Source organism: Lepidochelys olivacea (assembly GCF_965140295.1).
Source record: "Lepidochelys olivacea isolate rLepOli2 genome assembly, chromosome: 7".
Lineage (NCBI taxonomy): Eukaryota > Metazoa > Chordata > Testudines > Cheloniidae > Lepidochelys > Lepidochelys olivacea.
Genome location: NC_140417.1, coordinates 2,247,250 through 2,271,315, shown reverse-complemented (window position 1 = coordinate 2,271,315; position 24,066 = coordinate 2,247,250). Strand labels below are relative to the sequence as shown.

Below are 24,066 nucleotides of genomic sequence, written 5' to 3'. Positions count from 1 at the left end.
TGTCTGTTTCTGGTCTGCCTCCACCCAGAAATAGACCTACCTGGCAGGCCTTGCTGGCCCCATTTCTCAGACAGTTGGTGCCAGTCAGTTTTAGACAGCAGTGCAGCATTCGCTGTCTGGAGATCCTCCACATCCCCTTTGTCATTCTGTCTCCAACCTTGTGAGTTGACGAGTACTCGGCCAGATTGAAGCAGCTTTCTTATCTCCTAGACATAACAGCAGTGAAGCTTGTCTCTCACAACAAACAGTGCTCAGGGCTCTGCTCCATATTCTTCACAGTAACAAAAAGAATCTGGGGAGGGGGTCTTGGCCATCTGATTTCTCAAAAGCCAGAAAAGATTAATGAAGATGAAATTCAGGATGGAGACTGGCTTGCACTATCATATATAAAGAAAAGGAGGACTTGTGGCACCTTAGAGACTAACCCATTTATTTGAGCATAAGCTTTCGTGAGCTGCAGCTCACTTCATCGGATGCATGATAAAGTGAGCTGTAGCTCACGAAAGCTTATGCTTAAATAAATGGGTTAGTCTCTAAGGTGCCACAAGTCCTCCTTTTCTTTTTGCGAATACAGACTAACACGGCTGTTACTCTGAAACTATCATATATGTGTCCCCAGCAGATATTGATGTACTTCGCAGAAGCTTATCTGGATGAGAAGTGCTATATTAGAGCTGCTGCTTATCTGTGAATTCAGATCCAACCCAATAATCGTCCATTTTTTGGCTGGCCCATGAAAATTGACACTGTCACTACATAACCATGCATTTGTTCTCCACTCCCGAGCATGTTCATAAAGGTAGTGGTAGTGATGATTGCTATTCTTAAGTGACACACTTACCACAGCATCATCTCCAGGGGCCTCTCAGGGTCTCTAGGCACACAAGTTCACAATAAACTTAAAGCACTGCACCCCCTCTCTAATGCTAGGTTTCTTGTTCTTATCTGTGTCAGGACAGAAATGCACAGTCCTTCCATTCTTAGGGTATGTCTACGCTGCACACTCCTTACGGCAGTGTGTAACGTAACTACACTGCATGCCCCCCCAGCACTGATACAAATAGTAGTGTAGATGGTGAGGCACTGTTTAGGCAAGTACCGTAAAGACACGCCTAGACTCTTAAAGCAGTTGTTCTCAACCTGCAGCCTGTGGGCTGCTTGTGGCCCAGTCAACACACGGCTGCAGCCCATGTGACATCAGCAGGGCCATAACTATGGCAGGGCGAGGGGCACTTGCCTCATGCACAGAGCCAGCAGGGGGCGCAAAAATGGGGCGATGCAAGTTTGGACCCAGTGTCAGTCAGTCCGTCCCCCCACCCCGATCAGACCTAGCAGCATTAGCAGGAGGCCAGGGTGCTCAGCGCACCCGCAAGGATCCCGGGTTCAGTGACCCTGGCTGGAACAGGCTCCCCAGCACTGAGATCTCAGCAGCAGGCAGGCAGGACAGGCTGCACAACTGAGCTATGCACAGCAGAGGTAGAAGACCGGCAGGTGCGGGGAAGAGAGTGCAGGGGGCTAGGGCCATGGGGAGGGGGATGCCACTGGTACATGGAGGACAGACTCTCAGTGGGGGGGCTGATGGCTGGGGGCAGTCCGTGGATCGGGGGCTAGATACTGGGGCACAGTCCCTGAATGGGGAGGGGTTGAGTGGTGGAAGGGGCAGTCCTTAGGGGACTGGGTGCTGAGGCAGGTGCTGGGGGACAGTCCCTGGGTGGGGGACTGGATGGTGGAGGCAGAAGTCCTTGGGGGCAGCATTCTGCCCGGGACAGGGCACCCTGTCTCTGCAGGGAGATGTGTGCCAGCCCAGTGTTGGGGGGGGGTTCTGGATGCTTGGGGGACAGTCCCAGGAAGGTTGGGTGATTGGGAGCAGACTGGGGAGGGGCTGCGGGCAGTCCCTGAGTGAGGGGATTGGGTGCATGGGGTGCAGTCTCTGGCTGTTGCGGGGTGGGCCGGGGGCCTCCCTACCCTATCTTTGCAGGCAGGCTCTGGAGCCGTGGTCTCTGGGAGCTCAGCCCAGGGCGGAAGTGAAGGTGGCAGTACGCCATGCCACGCCTCCCTTACAGTCAATTAATTCACGTTAACAGTTAATGCTTTGACTGACTTCGCTCATTTAAAATGCTCTTGATAGACATTTGGCAGTGCTGAAATGAAAGGAACGATATCGATTTGAGTCGTATTGCTGTCATAGAACAAACACTAAACCTTTTTTGGTTTTTTGGGGAAATGTACAGATACAGTATAGATATACGGTAGAACCTCAGAGTTATGAACACCCGTTACAAACTGACTGGTCAGCTACACACCTCACTTGGCACTGAATGATGGGTTTGGGACTGACAGACAAAGGGACGGGGAAGAGCAAAGATGGAGTTCAGGGAAAGAGGGCCTGGAGAAGCCATGGCTTCCCCAATATACACTCTGTATACACAGTTTGACCAGTGAATGAGTTTTTTTGCTGTGATATGGACATCACTCCCCAGGGACATCTGTTTTATCACATCTGGATAAATTCATGGAGGATAAGTCCATTAATGGCTATTAGCCAGGATGGGTAAGGAATGGTGTCCCTAGCCTCTGTTTGTCAGAGGGTGGAGATAGATGGCAGGAGATCACTAGATCATCACCTGTTAGGTTCACTCCCTCTGGAGCACCTGGCATTGGCCACTGTCGGCAGACAGGACACTGGGCTGGATGGACCTTTGATCTGACCCAGTCTGGCCTTTCTTATGTTCTTATCTCTTTCCACTTCCAAAAATCATGTGAACATACTCTCTTTTTAATGTTGGTCCCTGTTTAAGATGCTGTTCCTTTAATAAAGCTGCATGTTTGTTTTTAATATTTCTCATTTCATTGTGTATTGATAATGTTTGTGTATGGTTATGTTTTAATTTGTCTGTGTCATGCCCTGAGTGCTTTGGGTGGAGCTGAGTGCTTTGTAAATGTAATGATTAGTCTTCTGTTACCTTGCACTGAGACAAAAATATATTCCTAAAATTTAGAACTCTTGGATTTTTTTATATCAGTTTGTGAACATTCGTTTTTTATGTCAGATACACTGTTTCTTTTAATTAAAAATATGATCCAAATTATATAACATTAAAACTGAGTAGGACACATCATGGAGATAAACACTGATAAACTAGAGTCAACGACATTTCAGAGGATTTGCATCTACTTTGTGCAAGGTGATCAAATCTCATGTAAATGCTTATACTGTAACTCAGTGTACAACGTATAGGCATATCAACCAAGAAAATCATCAATTTAAAATGTACTTTTACAAAATTGGAACCTGAATACCATTTTTTGAAATTCCACCTCAGTGATGAAGACCATAGAATTCTAATATATCAGACTCTACAAATTTTATCGTTCCAAAAGGATTCTCTCCTATACCTCTAGATATATTGAAAAAATATTTGCACAGTTATCTTCTCACTACTGTTTTTTGTGTTTTCCACAGCCTGTCAATCAAGGTCATCACTATCAGAAAGAAATGAACCCACTTGCTCATTCCAATCCAAGGTAAGATTCTGTTTATGGGTCAGGCAGTGAGAATTCAGTTAGAATATTCTGGCTAGTAAATGTGTCTTTCATTGATTTCATCTTAAATCATTTTTTCAGTTGTTACCTCTTCATAGAGTTTTCCCACCGCTCTTTTTCTTCAGAGTTCTATAATATTGCAGTGCGACCACATTATCCCAGAGTGCAGGACAGAACTCTACTATACGTAATAGCCATCCGCACATAGCGTCATGCATTCAATGTAACCGATGTAGTCCCTGATCCTGGGAAGTGGTGCATGACACAGTAGGACTTTGTATGCACATCACATTGCAGGACTGGGGCTATAGTCATTTGGGGGTGTGGGTTGGTTTGCGGGGGGGAGGGCGGATTGCATTCCTTGTAGTCAAGGAGCCCCATTCTTCACAAATGATACATGATTTTAATGTTATGGAGTTAGACAGGACCTTTAGTTACACAGCACTTTCAAGAGTAGAGTATTATGTAATAGTACTGGGGCATTTGCAGATTTAATCTGTCTGTAATGTATATAAATTATTCAAGTTTGAAGTTGTGCCTCTTCCCATTGTAGTCAGGACCACAACTCCCTTTGGTTTCAGTGAGACCTTTTGAAAGCGAGAGAGACTTGTCCACCATCAGAAACCTCTTAAACTACTGTATCTGTGAAATCTTACAATCGCTTTGTCACCCCACTGTTGAGCCTCCGTGTTGACCAGTAGTTCAGACAGACAGCTGTGTCTCATTTTTTATCTGACCCCAATGATGCTCTCTTTGCTTTCTCAATGCTTGGCCAAGACTGTTTTCAGATTAAAGCAAGTTGCATGAAGTTTAATCTATCTGAGCAACATGTAGGTCATGCTGGTGGGGCAGGGAAAGGATCTCAGGGGTGTGATATATTCCTCTATTACTAAGGAGGTCTGTTTGCCTTGTTTCAGGATATTAGAAATCTGGGGATGCTTCTGGTGTCCGGTTGTCAGTAGTAAAGCATGTTTTCCATTTCTGTTCAGCTAGGTGTTTGCAATCATTTGTTTCTCAGGCCTGGATTTCAGCACTGTCACCCATGCTTTTGTTACCCTAATGTGATGTGCATGGGACTACTCTTGAAGATCACTTGAAAGCATCGGCTAGTGCACTTGGCAGCTATTTGCATTCTTGGTGGTCTTTGCTTCAGAGAGCGTATTACAGCACTTATTTGTTAGCAGGCCTGGGTTCCTCTTCTCTTTCATGTGTACATCAGGATGTTGACTTTGGTCTACAAAGATCACTAGATAGCTTGGGACCTGCTTACCTATCCCAGCTCCCCAGATATAAATGCCAGGTAGCTTGTATGTGGGCATTCTGGGTGCAGGGCCCTTAATTCTGGGATTGATTTCTCTCTCTGGTCTGACAGTGCTCAAGTCTTCTATCTTTAGGGCATGGCTCATGGTTCACCTCTTTTTGCAGGCTTTTTCCCAAGGGAAGGGTGAGTAGTTCATTTGTAAAAAGTCATTGTTACAGTGTATGAAATGTTGTGCATATGCTCAAACACTTTAGTGCCAGATGCATTTTATATACTAAAAAACTTAATAAACTCCTTTATCATAAACATAAGATAAACATTTTTAATGTACCAGGTCAGGTTAATATGTTCAAGAAAGTTAGTTTGTGTTTTAGTTTGTGTGATTCAAAGTCAAATTTTCTGGGCAAAAATTACTACCAGCTTTTGTACTGCTGTTTAATCTATCACACAGTAATCTTTAATTTTTTTACAAAATCATTTTTGACAAATGTGGGCAATCAAAATACCTGTAAAATACCTGACTTGCAACTGCCTCATAAATTCAGTATCCCTTCTGAACTGCCAGAAAGGCATTATTGGGCTGTAAATATAGAAGACAAAATTTTGAGGTCAGCTTGCATCAGGATATAAAAACTGGAGAAGATGTATGTAATGCAGAAGTATTTTATAGCCTGTGACTGAAAAATCATGATTCACATTGTTACATTTTATTTGAAGATGGAAAACTGAGAAATGTTGTTCACCATGGAGGAAAGGGGGACAAGTAAATTAGAAGGGAGATAAAACTGATGGTGATTCTAAAATGAGTGAAATCCTGAACTATTCTTTAAAACCAGTTTTAACAAGCAGTGTAAGGGCTTTGGCTACACTTGCAAGTTAGAGAGCATTAAATCAGCCCCGGGTGCCCTAACTCCTGAGGTGTCCACACTGGCAAGGCACGTAGAACTCCTGGACTCTGCAGCTGGAGCGCTCCCAGTAATCCACCTCCACGAGAAGCATAAAGCTTGCTGTGCCCCAGCTGAAACGCCCGGGCATCAGTGTGGACAACGTGTTGCATTACTGCGCTGTGATTGGCCTTCAGAAACATCCCGTAATCAAGTGGCCACTCTTCTCATTGTTTTGAACTTGGCCGCAGGCATGCGGATACCCCCTTTCAAAGTTCCGTTTCTGACAGCTGGCTGCTTATCTGCTCTGGGACAAAGCAAACGGTTACTGTGGAATGCTGCTGCTGCCTAGGGGGGTGGGTGGGTGGGTGTGGGTGTGTGTGTGTGGTTTCAGAGGGGTAGCTGTGTTAGTCTGTATCAGCGTGTGAGAGAGAGAGAGGTGGGGATGAGGGAGCACTTAAGGACGGCAAAGTCACTGAGGAGAAACTAAATGAATTATTTGCTTCAGTCTTCACAGCTGAGGATGTTAGGGAGATTCCCAAACCTGAGCTGTCCTTTGTAGGTGACAAATCTGAGGAATTGTCACAGATTGAAGTGTAATTAGAGGAGGGTTTGGAATTAATTGATAAACTTAACAGTAACAAGTCACCGGGACCAGATGGCATGCACCCAAGAGTTCTGAAAGAACTCAAAGGTGAAATTGCGGAACTATTAACTATGGTTTGTAACCTGTCCTTTAAATCAGCTTCTGTACCCAATGACTGGAAGATAGCGAAAGTAATGCCAATATTTAAGAAGGGCTCTAGAGGTAATCCTGGCAATTACAGACCGGTAAGTCTAACGTCAGTACCAGGCAAATTAGTTGAAACAATAGTAAAGAATAAAATGGTCAGACACATAGAAGAACATAAATTGTTGCGCAAAAGTCAGCATGGTTTCTGTAAAGGGAGATCATGTCTTTCTAATCTATTAGAGTTCTTTGAGGGGGTCAACAAACATGTGGATAAGGGGGATCCAGTGGACTTAGTGTACTTAGATTTCCAGAAAGCCTTTGACAAGGTCCCTCACCAAAGGCTCTTTTGTAAATTAAGTTGTCATGGGATAAGAGGGAAGATCCTTTCATGGATTGAGAACTGGTTAAAAGACAGGGAACAAAGGGTAGGAATACATGGTAAATTTTCAGAATGGAGAGGGGTAACTAGTGGTGTTCCCCAAGGGTCAGTCCTAGGACCAGTCCTATTCAACTTATTCATAAATGATCTGGAGAAAGGGGTAAACAGTGAGGTGGCAAAGTTTGCAGATGATACTAAACTTCTCAAGATAGTCAAGACCAAAACAGACTGTGAAGAACTTCAAAAAGATCTCACAAAACTAAGTGATTGGGCAAGAAAATGGCAAATGAAATGTAATGTGGATAAATGTAAAGTAATGCACATTGGAAAAAATAACTCCAACTATACATACAATATGATGGGGGCTAATTTAGCTACAACTAATCAGGAAAGAGATCTTGGAGTCACCGTGGATATTTCTCTGGAGACGTCCACGCAGTGTGCAACGGCAGTCAAAAAAGCAAACAGGATGTTAGGAATCATTAAAAAAGGGATAGAGAATAAGACAGAGAATATCTTATTGCCCTTACATAAATCCATGGCACACCCACATCTTGAATACTGCATACAGATGTGGTCCCTCATCTCAGAAAAGATATACTGGCATTAGAAAAGGTTCCGAGAAGGGCAACTAAAATGATTAGGGGTTTGGAACGGGTCCCATATGAGGAGAGATTAAAGAGGCTAGGACTTTTCAGCTTGGAAAAGAGGAGACTAGCAGGGGGTATGATAGAGGTCTGTAAAATCATGAGTGGTGTGGAGAAAGTGAATAAGGAAAAGTTATTTACTTGTTCCCATAATATAAGAACTAGGGGCCTAGAGGTTGTGACGGCTAGGACTATAACAGGGTTTAAAAGAGAACTGGATAAATTCATGGAAGTTACGTCCATTAATGACTATTAGCCAGGATGGGTAAGGAATGGTGTCCCTAGCCTCTGTTTGTCAGAGGGAGGAGATGGATGGCAGGAGAGAGATCACTTAATCATTACCTGTTAGGTTCACTCCCTCTGGGTCACCTGGCATTGGCCACTGTTGGCAGACAGGACACTGGGCTGGATGGACCTTTGATCTGACCCAGTCTGGCCGTTCTCATGTTCTTATGGGTCTGCTGCTGTCTGAACTTACAAAACAGCATGCTGACACACTCTCTGCCCCTCAAAACATGCTGTCTCTCCCCCCACATACACACAACACACTCCCTGTCACATCCCACCCTTCCCCCCCATTTGAAAAGCACACTGCAGCCACTTGCACACTGGGATAGCTACCACAATGCACTGCTCTTTGGGGCATTGCAAGAGTTGCTGATGTGGCCACGCCGGTGCGCTTCCAGCTGAGTGTAAATACCCAGCAGCCTTTTCCCTGCTGTGGTCTCCGAGGGCTGGTTTAACTCCCAGCACTCTACATCTGCAAGTGTAGCCAAGCCCTAAGAAAAAATGTGTATGTGACCTATATAGAGGGGGGAGGTAAGTCAATTTACTTACCAGTCCTCTCTTTGACTTAAACTGTTAGCACAGACCATGAATTCCTATCCTTGAAAGAGACTGTAGCTGGATTTTCTATAGGATCCCTCTAAATACTAAAAGTGGAAATAATAGATTCACTTTCTTTCTCTTCTTGGGAATTGTCATAAATATAAAGGGAAGGGTAAACCCCTTTGAAATCCCTCCTGGCCAGGGGAAAGCTCCTCTCACCTGTAAAGGGTTAAGAAGCTAAAGGTAACCTCGCTGGCACCTGACCAAAATGACCAATGAGGAGACAAGATACTTTCAAAAGCTGGGAGGAGGGAGAGAAACAAAGGGTCTGTGTCTGTCTGTAGTCGTCTTGGCCAGGGACAGAACAGGAATGGAGTCTTAGAACTTTTAGTAAGTAATCTAGCTAGGTATGTGTTAGATTATGATTTCTTTAAATGGCTGAGAAAAGAATTGTGCTGAATAGAATAACTATTTCTGTCTGTGTATCTTTTTTGTAACTTAAGGTTTTGCCTAGAGGGGTTCTCTATGTTTTTGAATCTAATTACCCTGTAAGATATCTACCATCCTGATTTTACAGGGGGGATTTCTTTATTTCTATTTACTTCTATTTTTTATTAAAAGTCTTCTTGTAAAACACTGAATGCTTTTTCATTGTTCTCAGATCCAAGGGTTTGGATCTGTGGTCACCTATGCAAATTGGTGAGGCTTTTTATCCAACATTTCCCAGGAAAGGGGGGGTGCAAGTGTTGGGAGGATTGTTCATTATTCTTAAGATCCAAGGGTCTGGGTCTGTAGTCACCTAGGCAAATTGGTGAGGCTTTTTACCAAACCTTGTCCAGGAAGTGGGGTGCAAGGTTTTCGGAAGTATTTTGGTGGGGAAGGACGCGTCCAAACAGCTCTTCCCCAGTAACCAGTATTAGTTTGGTGGTGGTAGCGGCCAGTCCAAGGTGTAATATTTTGTACCTTGGGGAAGTTTTGACCTAAGCTGGTAAAGATAAGCTTAGGAGGTTTTTCATGCAGGTCCCCACATCTGTACCCTAGAGTTCAGAGTGGGGGAGGAACCGTGACAGGAATCCAGTTTTCCTCTTCACCATAAGACAGTTATGTGCACACACAATTAATAATTTCAAATTCTTTTTTATGACTAACACTCCAATGATAAACTGTTACAGCACAGCAGTTCCAATGCAGCTAGCTAGACTAACATCATTAACTAGAGATTTTTTCTTTTCAAATGAAAAATATAACACAGGCCTAACCCCCAAAATTGTTATAAATCAGTGGTTCCCAAATTTTAACACCCTGTGGACCCTTTTCAATAAAATGTCAAGTCTCACGAACCTCCTCCTAAAAATGAATATTTCCAGGTATTTTCTCATTTACCTGAGTATAAATTATAAAGGCAGTGATCTTGGAAATATAAATTTTTATGACATGCTTATGACACACTGTTATTAATTATTATTTATCATTACAATATTTTTATTACATTATGAAAATGGCAACACTCTTCCAAGATCTCACTTTCGTAGCTTGTATCATAAGACAAGGCTCCTGTGTTTCGTTAAGAAGTATCAGATGTGAAAGAGCAGGAAGGTATTTAAGAAGCCAACTCAAAGACTTCCTCCTGCACAAGCATTCAGGTCTTGAGCAGTCCAAGCAAACAACACACGTTACATCAAAGCTTAAACTTGTTCTTCATAATAATTTTAAAAACAATACTAGCTGCCTATTTAATTTTAAAAACAGCAAAAAATATCCAACTCCCTTTCCATTTCTTTTAAGGAGTCTTGAAGTTTAAATCTCCTCAGTGTGATAGATCTGCTTGCTTTTATCTGCTTAGAAATCTTGGAAATCCAGGGGCTCCGGGATACTGACCCCGGGGTTCCTAAGGACAGCTCTGTCCGCCATTAGGGAATTTTCCCCCGAGAACCCCCTGTAACATTTCGTAAACCCCTCCAGTTTGGGAACCACTGTATTATAAATAAATACAGAGATTGGGTCTTCTGACAATCAGGGATCTTCTGCTTTCATGTAGGTTCACCCTGGGTATTCTATTGACAATTAAATAAAACAGTTATACTTCATAAATAGTTGTTCAACATCCATGACATGGAGCACATACACAACTTCACATAAGAGAAAAAAAACTTGACAATTACTGCAGCTGTTAGGCTCACGCACTGTCGTTGGTTCAGTGACATAATATACCTCACAAAGACATTTGGCCTCCAATCGTAAAGGAACAATCACAGATGTCTTCCCAGTCTCAATTCCACTGACTTGTGTAAAATTACAGGAAACCATTTTGAGATCCAACCCACAGATTTAAACTGAGTTACCTCTGGCAGTTCAATCTGCTCCCTGAAGAGTTGGGGGCGGGGGCGTGGATCTGACTGGTGCTCTGCCAGTCAGGACACAGGGCCATGCTTTGTGTCTCAATAACATATATATTCACACAAACACAAGCACCCGATTTACTTAATTCTAAGCTTGCTTCTTAGAATAACAAGACCAAGGCGGCAGCCTTTTAGGCTAGTAGCAAACTTCCCTATCCCTTTAACTATGACCCATTGCTATACTTATTTTTTTTCTTTGGACTAAGGACTTTAGAGATACTTTAACATATAAATGCTGCAGACCAATAAGGTCCAACTAACCTGTAAAATTACAGGAAACTGTATTGAGATCCAACCCACAGATTCCATATGGGTTATCCCTGGCCGTTCTGATTACAGCAATAAGTTATTGGCTGAAAACCATGAAATAAGAAAAAGAAAGGGGGGCTACATTTGGACAGTTGGGAACTATCTAAATCCTCATAAGCAGGCAGTAGCTGTTGCAGAGAAGCAGGGAAGAGAATATTTGAAAAAGGGATATATGCTATGTAGATTAGCGGGTGTGAATGATATCCAACATAACGATATTGAGACAATCAGCACAAGCAGTTTCTTTTTGAATAGTCATGGGCAACTGAGAAGGTACCAAATGACTGGGAAAAAGTGTGGGTGGTAATGTTATTCATAAAATACAGAGAGAGTGATCATGGCAGTTACTATTCAGTAAATTTAACTTCTATCCCTAACCAAGTTAAGGAACGGATATGAAAAGAAAACCACCTAAAAAATAATGGCACTGAGAGCAATAAACAGAAAGGGCTAGAGCTAGAGTCAATTTCCAGGGGTTCCACAGAGCCCAGGTCAGAAACCCACCCTGGAATATTGGTACAGTGACACCAGCCGCCCCCAGACTGTGGTCGTCTGTGGGGTCCAGAACCTGCGAGCACTGTGAGCCTGGTTGGCTGGGAGGGCCAGGGCCAGGCCCACCCGGAGATGTGCTGGATTCCAAGCCTAAGCCAGCCAGTTTCCATGAGTGGGACTCCTGTGACGTCCTGGCTGGATCTGAAGGTTGCTCTCCCCCAGCTGAGCCCAAAGAGTTGCTGCCAGTTCCCTCACCTAGGAGGGAATTCTCCTTCTAGTGTAGAGGGCCACCCACCGTGCATGCAGCTGGCACTGTTTTGTCTTCCATCAGGTCCGTGTGGCATGGAAGGTTTGAAAGCTTTGTAAAAAGAAACGCTAAATGAAGAGAAATATTGTACAAGCTTTCGGGCCCTGCAGGGCTGTAAAACCTGGAACGGCTCTCAAGAAGGTATTGTGAGCCAAGCTGTAGGCACTGCATGGACAGAAGTTTTGAAGTTTCTACAGACTCTTTTCAGAAAATCTGTTTTTCCAAAAAGAGCTGATTTTCTGTCCTTTTTTTTTTTTTTTTTTTTTTATTAAAGTTGAAAACGATTGCTATAAACACTGGCTCTGCCTGGGACTCACCAGTTGTCACAATATTGGCATGGTGGCATACCAGGCTCTTCCCAAGCCACCTACTGAAATTTATGCACGGAAGTTCAAGCAGCTGGTTTCCCAAGTAACTGCATAAACAAGCTAAGATGGGACATAAATATTTCAGCACTTAAACTGGGCTTCCTGTAATAAGAAATGTATTTTACACCTCAGTAATTTCCTACAAAAGATGCACAGCCAGATTTTCAGTCAGGCTTCAGCTGGGCTTGTGACTTTGCACCTGTGCAAAATAAATGTACCCACAATAAACTTTGGGCACAGATATTTGTAGTTAGATGTCTACCTGCTTTGGATTGTGGCCGCAGCATGAAAGGCCGGCACTTAAAATCTTACCCAGGCTGTATGAGAGAGTTCTCTGATCATGTTATATTCTATTCCCGGATGACAATATCTGGTAGCTGTAGGTAAGGTGGCTGGTCCATATCAGTGACTTATAGGTACTGCACCTTTAAAAACCAGAGTAAAAACTAGACTGTTCAAGAGCCAGGAATGTAGGAGTGAAGGTTACGCTTCTCAAGCAAGGCACTGAGACGCTCTCAAATAGCTACCACAGCTTTCACTCTGCCCCAGTATGGACCAAACAAGTACACTGACAGCTGAACACCTTAATCCCAATAAAACTACAAGATTTAGGAAACTTGTTAGTCCCCAAAAGCCTAAACAGAATTGTCAATCTCCCAAAGACCCTGCTTAGGCTGTTTGGGAAGGGCAGGGAGCTGACAAACTTCCCTAGACTAGTTCGGATCTCCTGGGGTTAATAAGGATCCCATTGAGTGGGAGCCATTTTGAAGAGCTCTTCTATGCTTCTACTAAGCCCTGGTCTACACTAGGACTTTAGGTCGAATTTAGCAGCGTTAAATCGATTTAAACCTGCACCCGTCCACACAGTGAAGCCCTTTATTTCGACTTAAAGGGCTCTTAAAATCGATTTCCTTACTCCACCCCTGACAAGTGGATTAGCGCTTAAATCGACGTTCCCGGCTCGAATTTGGGGTACTGTGGACACAATTCGATGGTATTGGCCTCCGGGAGCTATCCCAGAGTGCTCCATTCTGACCGCTCTGGACAGCACTCTCAACTCAGGTGCACTGGCCAGGTAGACAGGAAAAGAACTGCAAACTTTTGAATCTCATTTCCTGTTTGGCCAGCGTGGCAAGCTGCAGGTGACCATGCAGAGCTCATCAGCACAGGTGACCATGATGGAGTCCCAGAATCGCAAAAGAGCTCCAGCATGGACCGAACGGGAGGTACGGGATCTGATTGCTGTTTGGGGAGAGGAATCCGTGCTATCAGAACTCCGTTCCACTTTTCGAAATGCCAAAACCTTTGTGAAAATCTCCCAGGGCATGAAGGACAGAGGCCATAACAGGGACCCGAAGCAGTGCCGCGTGAAACTGAAGGAGCTGAGGCAAGCCTACCAGAAAACCAGAGAGGCGAACAGCCGCTCTGGGTCAGAGCCCCAAACATGCCGCTTCTATGATGAGCTGCATGCCATTTTAGGGGGTTCAGCCACCACTACCCCAGCCGTGTTGTTTGACTCCTTCAATGGAGATGGAGGCAATACGGAAGCAGGTTTTGGGGACGAAGAAGATGAGGAGGAGGAGGAGGTTGTAGATAGCTCACAGCAAGCAAGCGGAGAAACCGGTTTTCCCGACAGCCAGGAACTGTTTCTCACCCTAGACCTGGAGCCAGTACCCCCCGAACCCACCCAAGGCTGCCTCCTGGACCCAGCAGGCGGAGAAGGGACCTCTGGTGAGTGTACCTTTTAAAATGCTATACATGGTTTAAAAGCAAGCATGTGAAAGGATTACTTTGCCCTGGCATTTGCGGTTCTCCTAGATGTAGTCCTAAAGCCTTTGCAAAAGGTTTCTGGGGAGGGCAGCCTTATTTCGTCCTTCATGGTAGGACACTTTACCACTCCAGGCCAGTAACACGTACTCGGGAATCACTGTAGAACAAAGCATTGCAGTGTATGTTTGCTGGCATTCAGCCAAAATCCGTTCTTTATCTCTCTGTGTTATCCTCAGGAGAGTGAGATATAATTCATGGTCACCTGGTTGAAATAGAGTGCTTTTCTTCAGGGGACACTCAGAGGAGCCCATTCCTGCTGGGCTGTTTGCCTGTGGCTAAACAGAAATGTTCCCCGCTGTTAGCCACAGGGAGGGGGGAAGGTTGAGGGGGTAGTCACGCGGTGGGAGGAGGCAAAATGCGACCTTGTAACGAAAGCACATGTGCTATGTATGTAATGTTAACAGCAAGGTTTACCCTGAAAGAGTGTAGCGACTGTTTTATAAAATGTGTCTTTTTAAATACCGCTGTCCCTTTTTTTTTCTCCACCAGCTGCATGTGTTTCAATGATCACAGGATCTTCTCCTTCCCAGAGGCTAGTGAAGCTTAGAAAGAAAAAAAAAACACACTCGCGATGAAATGTTCTCCGAGCTCATGCTGTCCTCCCACACTGACAGAGCACAGACGAATGCGTGGAGGCAAATAATGTCAGAGTGCAGGAAAGCACAAAATGACCGGGAGGAGAGGTGGCGGGCTGAAGAGAGTAAGTGGCGGGCTGAAGAGAGTAAGTGGCGGGCTGAAGACAGGGCTGAAGCTCAAATGTGGCGGCAGCGTGATGAGAGGAGGCAGGATTCAATGCTGAGGCTGCTGTAGGACCAAACCAGTATGCTCCAGTGTATGGTTGAGCTGCAGCAAAGGCAGCTGGAGCACAGACTGCCACTGCTGCCCCTCTGTAACCAAACGCCCTCCTCCCCAAGTTCCATAGCCTCCACACCCAGACGCCCAAGAACGCGGTGGGGGGGCCTCCGGCCAACCAGCCACTCCACCACAGAGGATTGCCCAAAAAAAAGAAGGCTGTCATTCAATAAATTTTAAAGTTGTAAACTTTTAAAGTGCTGTGTGGCATTTTCCTTCCCTCCTCCACCACCCCTCCTGGGATACCTTGGTAGTCATCTCCCTATTTGTGTGATGAATGAATAACGAATGCATGACTGTGAAGCAGCAATGACTTTATTGCCTCTGCAAGCGGTGATTAAAGGGAGGAGGGGAGGGTGGTTAGCTTACAGGGAAGTAGAGTGAACCAAGGGGTGGGGGGTTTCATCAAGGAGAAACAAACAGAACTTTCACAGCGTAGCCTGGCCAGTCATGAAACTGGTTTTCAAAGCTTCTCTGATGCGTACCGCGCCCTCCTGTGCTCTTCTAACCACCCTGGTGTCTGGCTGCGCGTAACCAGCAGCTAGGCGATTTGCCTCAGCCTCCCACCCTGCCATAAACGTCTCCCCCTTACTCTCACAGATATTGTGGAGCACACAGCAAGCAGTAATAACAGTGGGAATATTGGTTTCGCTGAGGTCTAAGCGAGTCAGTAAACTGCGCCAGCGCGCCTTTAAACGTCCAAATGCACATTCTACCACCATTCGGCACTTGCTCAGCCTGTAGTTGAACAGCTCCTGACTACTGTCCAGGCTGCCTGTGTACGGCTTCATGAGCCATGGCATTAAGGGGTAGGCTGGGTCCCCAAGGATACATATAGGCATTTCAACGTCCCCAACAGTTATTTTCTGGTCTGGGAATAAAGTCCCTTCCTGCAGCTTTTGAAACAGACCAGAGTTCCTGAAGATGCGAGCGTCATGTACCTTTTCCGGCCATCCCACGTTGGTGTTGGTGAAACGTCCCTTGTGATCCACCAGAGCTTGCAGCACTATCGAAAAGTACCCCTTGCGGTTTATGTACTCGCCGGCTTGGTGCTCCGGTGCCAAGATAGGGATATGGGTTCCGTCTATGGCCCCACCACAGTTAGGGAATCCCATTGCAGCAAAGCCATCCACTATGACCTGCACATTTCCCAGGGTCACTACCCTTAATATCAGCAGATCTTTGATTGCATGAGCTACTTGCATAACAGCAGCCCCCACAGTAGATTTGCCCACTCCAAATTGATTCCCAACTGACCGGTAGCTGTCTGGCGTTGCAAGCTTCCACAGGGCTATCGCCACTCGCTTCTCAACTGTGAGGGCTGCTCTCATCCTGGTATTCATGCGCTTCAGGGCAGGGGAAAGCAAGTCACAAAGTTCCATGAAAGTGCCCTTACGCATGCGAAAGTTTCGCAGCCACTGGGAATCGTCCCAGACCTGCAACACTATGCGGTCCCACCAGTCTGTGCTTGTTTCCCGAGCCCAGAATCGGCGTTCCACAGCATGAACCTGCCCCATTAGCACCATGATGCATGCATTGTCAGGGCCCATGCTTTCAGAGAAATCTGTGTCCATGTCCTGATCACTCACGGGACCGCGCTGACGTCGCCTCCTCGCCCGGTATCGCGTTGCCATGTTCTGGTGCTGCATATACTGCTGGATAATGCGTGTGGTGTTTAATGTGCTCCTAATTGCCAAAATGAGCTCAGCGGCCTCCATGCTTGCCTTGGTATGGCGTCCGCACAGAAAAAAGGCGCGGAACGATTGTCTGCCGTTGCTCTGACGGAGGGAGGGGCGACTGACGACACAGCTTACAGGGTTGGCTTCAGGGAGCTAAAATCAACAAAGGGTGTGCCTGTACATCAAGGAGTATTTCAGGCAGGACTGCACGGAGGGTTCCAATAAGAAATGGTGCACCTAAGTTATCGTTGTTATTGGAACAAGGAGGTTAGCCTAGCCTCTGATTGATACATGGCTAGATTTACCTCGCTGCACCTTCTCTGTGAGTGACTGCAGTGTGATCTAGACAGGGGAGGAGGCAAATGAGTACAAAACAAATCTGGTCTATTTCTTGTTCTGACCCACTCCATCTATCTTTTACATCTTTGGCTGGCAGCAGACGGTGCAGAAGGACTGCATGCCATCCACATCTCATGGCTGCTTGGCAGAAGATGGTACAGTACGACTGCTAGCCATCCTCATCTCTTGCCTGCCTGGCATAAGATGGTACAATACGACTGCTAGCAATCCTCATCTCTTGCCTGCCTGGCAGAAGATGGTACAGTACGACTGCTAGCAGTCCGTATCGCCTGCCCGCTCACCATAAGACGGTTCAATAGGACTGCAGGACTAAAGAGAATGACCTGGTCAAGTCACTCCAAATTTAGTCCCTGCGCCCATGTCTGCCCAGGCGCTCCCAGCCAACGTGGCCAGGAGCACCTCGGACACGACGAGGACGACTACCAGTCGTATTGCACCGTCTGCTGCCAGAAGGCAATGGGTTGCTGCTACTGTGCAGCAAAGCCGTACCGCGTCTGCCAGCACCCAGGAGACATAGGGTGACGGTTACCTGAGCGGGCTCCATGCTTGCCGTGGTATGGCGTCTGCACAGGTAACTCAGGAAAAAAGGCGCAAAATGATTGTCTGCCCTTGCTTTCACGGGGGGAGGGAGGGAATGGGGGCCTGACGATATGTACCCAGAACCACCTGCGACAATGTTTTAGCCCCATCAGGCATTGGGATCTCAACCCAGAATTCCAATGGGCAGCGGAGACTGCGGGAACTGTGGGATAGCTACCCACAGTGCAACACTCCGGAAGTCGACGCTTGCCTCGGTCCTGTGGAAGCGCTCCGCCGAGTTAATGCACTTAATGCACTTAGAGCATTTTCTGTGGGGACACACACACTCGAATATATAAAACCGATTTCTAAAAAACCGACTTCTATAAATTCGACCTAATTTCGTAGTGTAGACATACACAGGCTTGGGGGTGGGATAAGGGCTCTGACCCATAAAGATCCCAACAAGTCCAGCAGAGTCCACAGGAGGAATTGGAATGCTTTTTCACTGTGCTCCCATCTCCCCTCCCCTTTGCTTCGCTGCTCTCCTTCCTGCTCCACACTCCACAGCTCTTCTCACTCAAACTGCATGTTCTCCCCAGCCTACCAGTCCACCTTCCTGCAGACAGTTGCTATGGAAAGTAACTCTTTTGTAATTACTCTGTTGCCTTTATAGTATTCAGTCCTACCCTCAGATATGTGGGGATAAAGGCAGTGGTGAGCTGGAGCCGGTTCGCGCCGGTTCGCTAGAACCGGTTGTTAAATTTAGAAGCCCTTTTGCGGGACAACCGGTTCTAAAAGGGCTTCTAAATTTAACAACCGGCCAAGCCTTAGGCGCCAACTCCGTGGGTACTCCGGGGCTGGAGCACCCACGGGGAAAATTTGGTGGGTGCAGAGCACTCACTGGCAGCTCCCCGCCCTGTGCCCGACCCCAGCTCATCTCCGCTCCGCCTCCTCCCCTGAATGCACCGCCCCGCCCTGCTTCTCCACCCCTTCCCCCCCGCTGGCTTCCTGTGAATCAGCTGTTCGCGCGGGAAGCCCGGGAGGGCTGAGAAGCAGGCAGCGGCTTCACGCTCAGGCCCAGGGAGGTAAAGCGGAGGTGAGCTGGGGCAGGGGGGCGCAAGGAGGGCCGCCCGCGCCGCAGCAGGTAACCCAGGGGGTGCGCAGGGGAACTGCTCCCCGCCCCAGCTTGCCTCCGCTTCCACAGGCCTGAGCGCGAAGCTGCTGCCTGCTTCTCAGCCCTCCCCGGCTTCCCGTGCGAATAGCTGATTCATGGGAAGCTGGGGGGAGGGGGGCCACAGAGAAGCAGAGTGGGGCGGCGCGTTCAGGGGAGGAGGCGGAGCGGAGGTGAGCTGGGGCCGGGCGCGGGGCAGGGAGCTGCCGATGCGGGCTCTCGCCCACCAAATTTTCCCCATGGGCGCTCCAGCCCCGGAGCACCCACGGATTCGGTGCCTAAGGTGCCACTTTTGATGTGATCAGTGGGGGCAGCAGTTGCTTCCCCTGCTCCCCCCTAGCTACGCTAGCCTGCCCCTAGGAGGCAGAGGGACCTGCTGGATGCTTCCCGGGAGCCGCGCCAGGTAAGCACCACCGGGACTCCCCACCTCGCCCCCTGGCAGGTCCCTCAGGCTCTTAGGGGTGGGGCAGGGTGGGCACCCACTATGGTGGCCACGAGACCCTCCTGCCCAGTTCTGGGGGCAGTCAGGGGATGGGGAGGGGAGTGGATGGGGCAAGGATCCCAGGGGGAGGGCGTCGAGGAACACGGGGGGTTGGATGGGGCAGAAGTGGCGGGGGCAGGCCACGACCCCCTCGTGGCATGAGGAGGGAACCGGTTGTTAACATTTTGGCAGCTCATCACTGGATAAAGGCCCAATAACTGATTGGGTAAAATAAGCGGCAGTTGCATTCAGTTGCAACTCACCCACAATCTGTTTCCTCTTTACGAGCATGTCTTGTGTTTATTTTGGCTTTTACAAAATAGAAAAAAAAGAAAAACTAACCAAGGTTCTAAAACCCTAAAGAACTTATTTACTAAATTTACTAAAATACCTAACTGGGGATGGATGATGCTATCCAGGCCAGCATTTCGTTTAGATTTCTATTTTATCTATAAAAAGTGTCATTGCTGTGCTATGGTTTAAATTCTTTATAGCTTTGCCACTTGTGGTTGTGATATAAACATCCTTGTATCTATAACTGGCTGATAAGGGCCTGCAGTCTTCGACAAATGATTAATAGTCACTGACCTCAGTTCACATTGGTTCAATATGGGCTGACTGAAGCAAGCTGTCTTGTCATCATAACCAACATGTATTACATTGGACTGATCAGGATGTCGTCATTTTTCTTTCCTTTACAATCTCAGATTTTTTTTGCAGCCAGTAAGCATGATGTTTTCTCTCTCTTTTGGTGAATGAATCTTTTCAAACAGAAGCAGATAAAGTGTACAGATCAATAAATTACCAAACAGAGGTCGCATTGTAATCAGCTTCAATTGTTTAATGTTATAATAAAATCTCAATTGATCTGAAATTTGTACCATCCCGAATTATTTCTTATTTCAGTGACTTGCAAATCAGAACATTTTATGAGATTAGCAACTTCAAAAGATTAGAAAAAAGGTATGTGCTTCTTCCTGAGCATAGCAGAACCAAAATCCTTAATTATTACTGAATCACAGCATGTGATTTTCTAATTTTTGTTATGTCTGTCTACAGTGGGTAAAGGAATGAATCATAAAAATGGATAAGCAGCTTTCTGAATTCATTTTTTAGCTTAGTTTCAACCTTGAGGCCCGGAGGCTCAAATAGAGATATGATGTTGAAATGTTAACTAGAGAAATGTTTAAAAAGGAAACACACTTGCTCACTCCACCATAAATTTATTCAAATTAGGGGGGCACTCCAACTACCTGCAGAGGAAGAACAATCTAGTGATTAAATCCCACAGTAATGAAAATCAGGAGAACTAGTTCTTTTCCTGACTCTGCCAGACTTCTTGTGTGATTTTGGATTAATAACTTTAACTGCAGGCCCTGGTTTCCTCATATGCAATATGCGAATAATAAAACTTACTTCACAGAGTTATGGTGAAGCTAAATATAGTTAATGGTTATAAGCCACATGGAGATCCTCAAAGGGAAGGCACTTGAGTACAAAGTATTTATTACGATTTATCTGATGCATCCGATCCATAATGTTGTGACATTTTAACACATCTTTCAGTGCATGACTCCTGCCCACCCTCTGTGTTAAGCCTGACTAAGTAAGCATGTGGCTTCTTCTCGGTTTCCTTTAACTAAATCTCTCTGTTACAGAGTTCTCTTCACGACTCCTCATTTCCAGCGGCATTCAGCATTTGCCCTTATCAGACAGCCTGAAACTTGTAATGGACATGTGTCAGGGTTCCCTCCCCACTCTGAACTCTGGGGTACAGATGTGGGGACCCACATGAAAGGCCCCCTAAGCTTATTCTTACCAGCTTAGGTTAAAAACTTCCCCAAGGTACAAACTTTGCTTTGTCCTTGAACCGTATGCTGCCACCACCAAGCGTTTTAAACAAAGAACAGGGAAAGAGCCCACTTGGAGACGTCTTCCCCCCGAAAATATCCCCCCAAGCCCGACACCCCCTTTCCTGGGGAGGCTTGAGAATAATATCCTCACCAATTTGTTACAGAATCATCAAAGACCCAAATCCCTGGATCTTGGAACAATGGAAAAATCAGTCAGGTTCTTAAAAGAAGGATTTTATTTAAAAAAAAAAAAGAAAGAAAGAAAGAAAAGAAAGGTAAAAATCATCTCTGTAAAATCAGGATGGAAAATACTTTACGGGGTAATCAGATTCAAAACACAGAGGATCCCCCTCTGGGCAAAACTTTAAAGTTACAGAAAACCTCCCCCTTAACACAGGGAAAATTCACATAAAACAAAAGATAAACTAATCTGCCTTGCCTGGCTTACCTATACTGGTTGCAGTATTGGAGACTTGGATTAGGATGGGTTGGAGAAGATGGATTTCTATCTGGCCTCTCTCAGTCCCAAGAGAGAACAAACATGTAAACAAAAAGCACAAACAAAAGCCTTTCCCCTCCCCCAAGATTTGAAAGTATCTTGTCCCTTTATTGGTCTTTTGGGTCAGGTGCCAGCCAGGTTAGCTGAGCTTCTTAACTCTTTCCAGGTAACAGGATGTTGCCTCTGGCCAGGAGGGATCTTATAGCACTGTATACAGAAAGGTGGTTACCCTTTCCTTTATATTTATGACAACATGCAAGATTCTGCTACATGGGTGCAAACTCCATGTATTGTTTGAAAGTAAAATCTAGGGGCTCATTAAGTGCTGAGATTGCAATTCAAGCACACTTGTTTGCCTCAGCTAATGAAAACCAAACAGACCAGTCTCTGGTGTACATTCACTGTTGGTTTGTACCCGCAATCTTGCTGTATCATTCAAACTTCCTTAAAATACAGTGCAGTCACAAAAGGATTATACAGTACGTACATATTTGCACTACAACAGAATTTCACTAATCTGCATGCTGCCGAATTCATACATAAACAATGGCTGTCTCTCCCTCTTCCAAGCACAGATCTAATAGCAAAGTAGCTCAAGGTTGAAAGTGTAAGTTTAAAAAAATGAGTGCAGCAATACAATCAAAGAAGCATATTCATTTTTATGATTCATTACAAGAGCAAAGTCATACAACTTCATTGCTTTTACCAAACAGACAACATTACATTATGAAGTATTATAAAACTACACTGCAGCTGTCAAAATAAGCAAACGGGGATAATGTATCACAAAATGTACTTTGCTTTTTCATTAGGCTTGTTCACTTACTCACTCATTCACAAAATTCAGTAATTTACACTGGGTCTCCCGGTCGTTAATCTGAATTAGTGAAGTTCTGCTGCACTTGTCAGGCCACAATATGCACCAAAGGTGCCGTGACAATAAACGCGGGTTATATAGAACACACTTGATTAACACCTACCTTAGAAAGTTTTCATAATGCTGGCAAAACAGCTGGTTGCCAAGGGGTTCTCAAGAACTTGGTGACCTACAGGTATGGAATATGTGAGGGAATCCTGGTGAAAAACACATGGCTTCCCATTGTCTGAGTCCATATACTCTGTCTTCCTCTTACCCTCCTTCTCTGGGAAGATTTGACAAAGATTTGTCAGGCTTCCTCAGCTGGAGTATTCAAAATTACTTTACCGTGGAATCCACCTTTTGCATACCACATGCAGCCGAAGTATCATTTTTTCGTCTTGTCTCCCACACTCCAGGAAGCAAGTACATGTATGTTGCTTCCTGCCTTTTAATACCTCTAAATAAGCCTGACCAATATCATAGAAGATTAGGATAGGAAGAGACCTCAGGAGGTCATCTAGTCCAACCCCCTGCTCAAAGCAGGACCAACCCCAATTAAATCATCCCAGCCAGGGCTTTGTCGAGCTGGGCCTTAAAAACCTCTAAGGATGGAGATTCTACCACCTCCCTAGGTAACGCATTCCAGTGCTTCATCACCCTCCTAGTGAAATAGTGTTTCCTAATATCCAACCTAGACCTCCCCCACTGCAACTTGAGACCATTGCTCCTTGTCCTGTCATCTGCCACCACTGAGAACAGCCGAGCTCCATCCTCTTTGGAACCCCCTCCCCTTCAGGTAGTTGAAAGCTGCTATCAAATCCCCCTTCACTCTTCTCTTCTGCGGACTAAATAAGCCCAGTTCCCTCAGCCTCTCCTCATACATCATGTGCCCGAGGCCCCTAATAATTTTTGTTGCCCTCCACTGGACTCTCTCTAATTTGTCCACATCCTTTCTGTAGTGGGGGGCCCAAAACTGGACACAATACTCCAGATGTGGCCGCACCAGTGGGGAATAATCACATCCCTCGATCTGCTGGCAGTGCTCCTACTAATGCAGCCCAATATGCGGTTTGCCGCCTTGGCAACAAGGGCACACTGCTGACTCATATCCAACTTCTCGTCCACTGTAACCCCCAGGTCCTTTTCTGCAGAACTGCTGCCGAGCCACTTGGTCCATATTAGCGGTGTATGGGATTCTTCCATCCTAAATGCAGGACTCTGCACTTGTCCTTGTTGAACCTCATCAGATTTCTTTTGGCCCAATCCTCCAATTTGTCTAGGTCATTCTGGACCCTATCCCTCCCCTCCAGCGTATCTACCTCTCCCCCCAGCTTAGTGTTATCCGCGAACTTGCTGAGGGTGCAATCCATCCAGGGGTGAAAGTGAGTTAGAGGACTTACCAGTACCCCTGAGTCCTGAGCAGGGGGCGTGGCCTTAACCGGAAGAGGCGGGGCCTTAAATCCCCAGGCCCTTTAAATCTGGATTTAAAGGGCCCAGGGCTCCAGCTGCGGTAGTGGCGGCTACCCTGAGCTAAATCACCCCTGAGCTACCAGCTGCAGAGGCAGCTGGGAGCCCCGGGGCTTCAGGCCGATTTAAAGGGCCCAGGGCTCCAGATGTCGCTACCGCTGCGGAGCCCCGGGCTCTTTAAATGACTGAGGAGTCCTGGGGCTTCCGACTGCCATCGCTACCCCGGGGCTCGGGCAGCAGTGCTTAGGCAGGGATTTAAAGGCCCGGGGCAGTAGCAGCGGCTGGAGTTCCAGGGCCCTTTAAGTCCCCGCCAGAGCCCCGCCACCGCTACCCCAGGGCTTCG

The 24,066-nt window shown here is 46.2% G+C and overlaps 2 protein-coding genes across 9 annotated transcripts in view; both read left to right on the top strand.

The window, feature by feature from the left end:
- The window catches only part of CFAP20DC (CFAP20 domain containing), a 171,430-nt gene that overhangs the window by 122,362 nt on the left and 25,002 nt on the right, over positions 1 to 24,066 (top strand). For all 8 annotated transcript variants that reach the window (XM_084634935.1, XM_084634931.1, XM_084634930.1 and 5 more), the window contains one exon: positions 3,464 to 3,525. In XM_084634935.1, coding sequence (XP_084491061.1) covers positions 3,464 to 3,525 — 62 coding nt within the window. The remainder of the gene's footprint in view (positions 1 to 3,463; positions 3,526 to 24,066) is intronic.
- On the top strand, positions 13,148 to 14,916 carry LOC311524138 (myb/SANT-like DNA-binding domain-containing protein 7). The gene is made up of 2 exons (XM_084634939.1): positions 13,148 to 13,881; positions 14,470 to 14,916. Exons 1-2 carry the CDS (start codon positions 13,299 to 13,301, stop codon positions 14,553 to 14,555), a joined length of 669 nt encoding a protein of 222 aa, XP_084491065.1. The 5' UTR covers positions 13,148 to 13,298; the 3' UTR covers positions 14,556 to 14,916.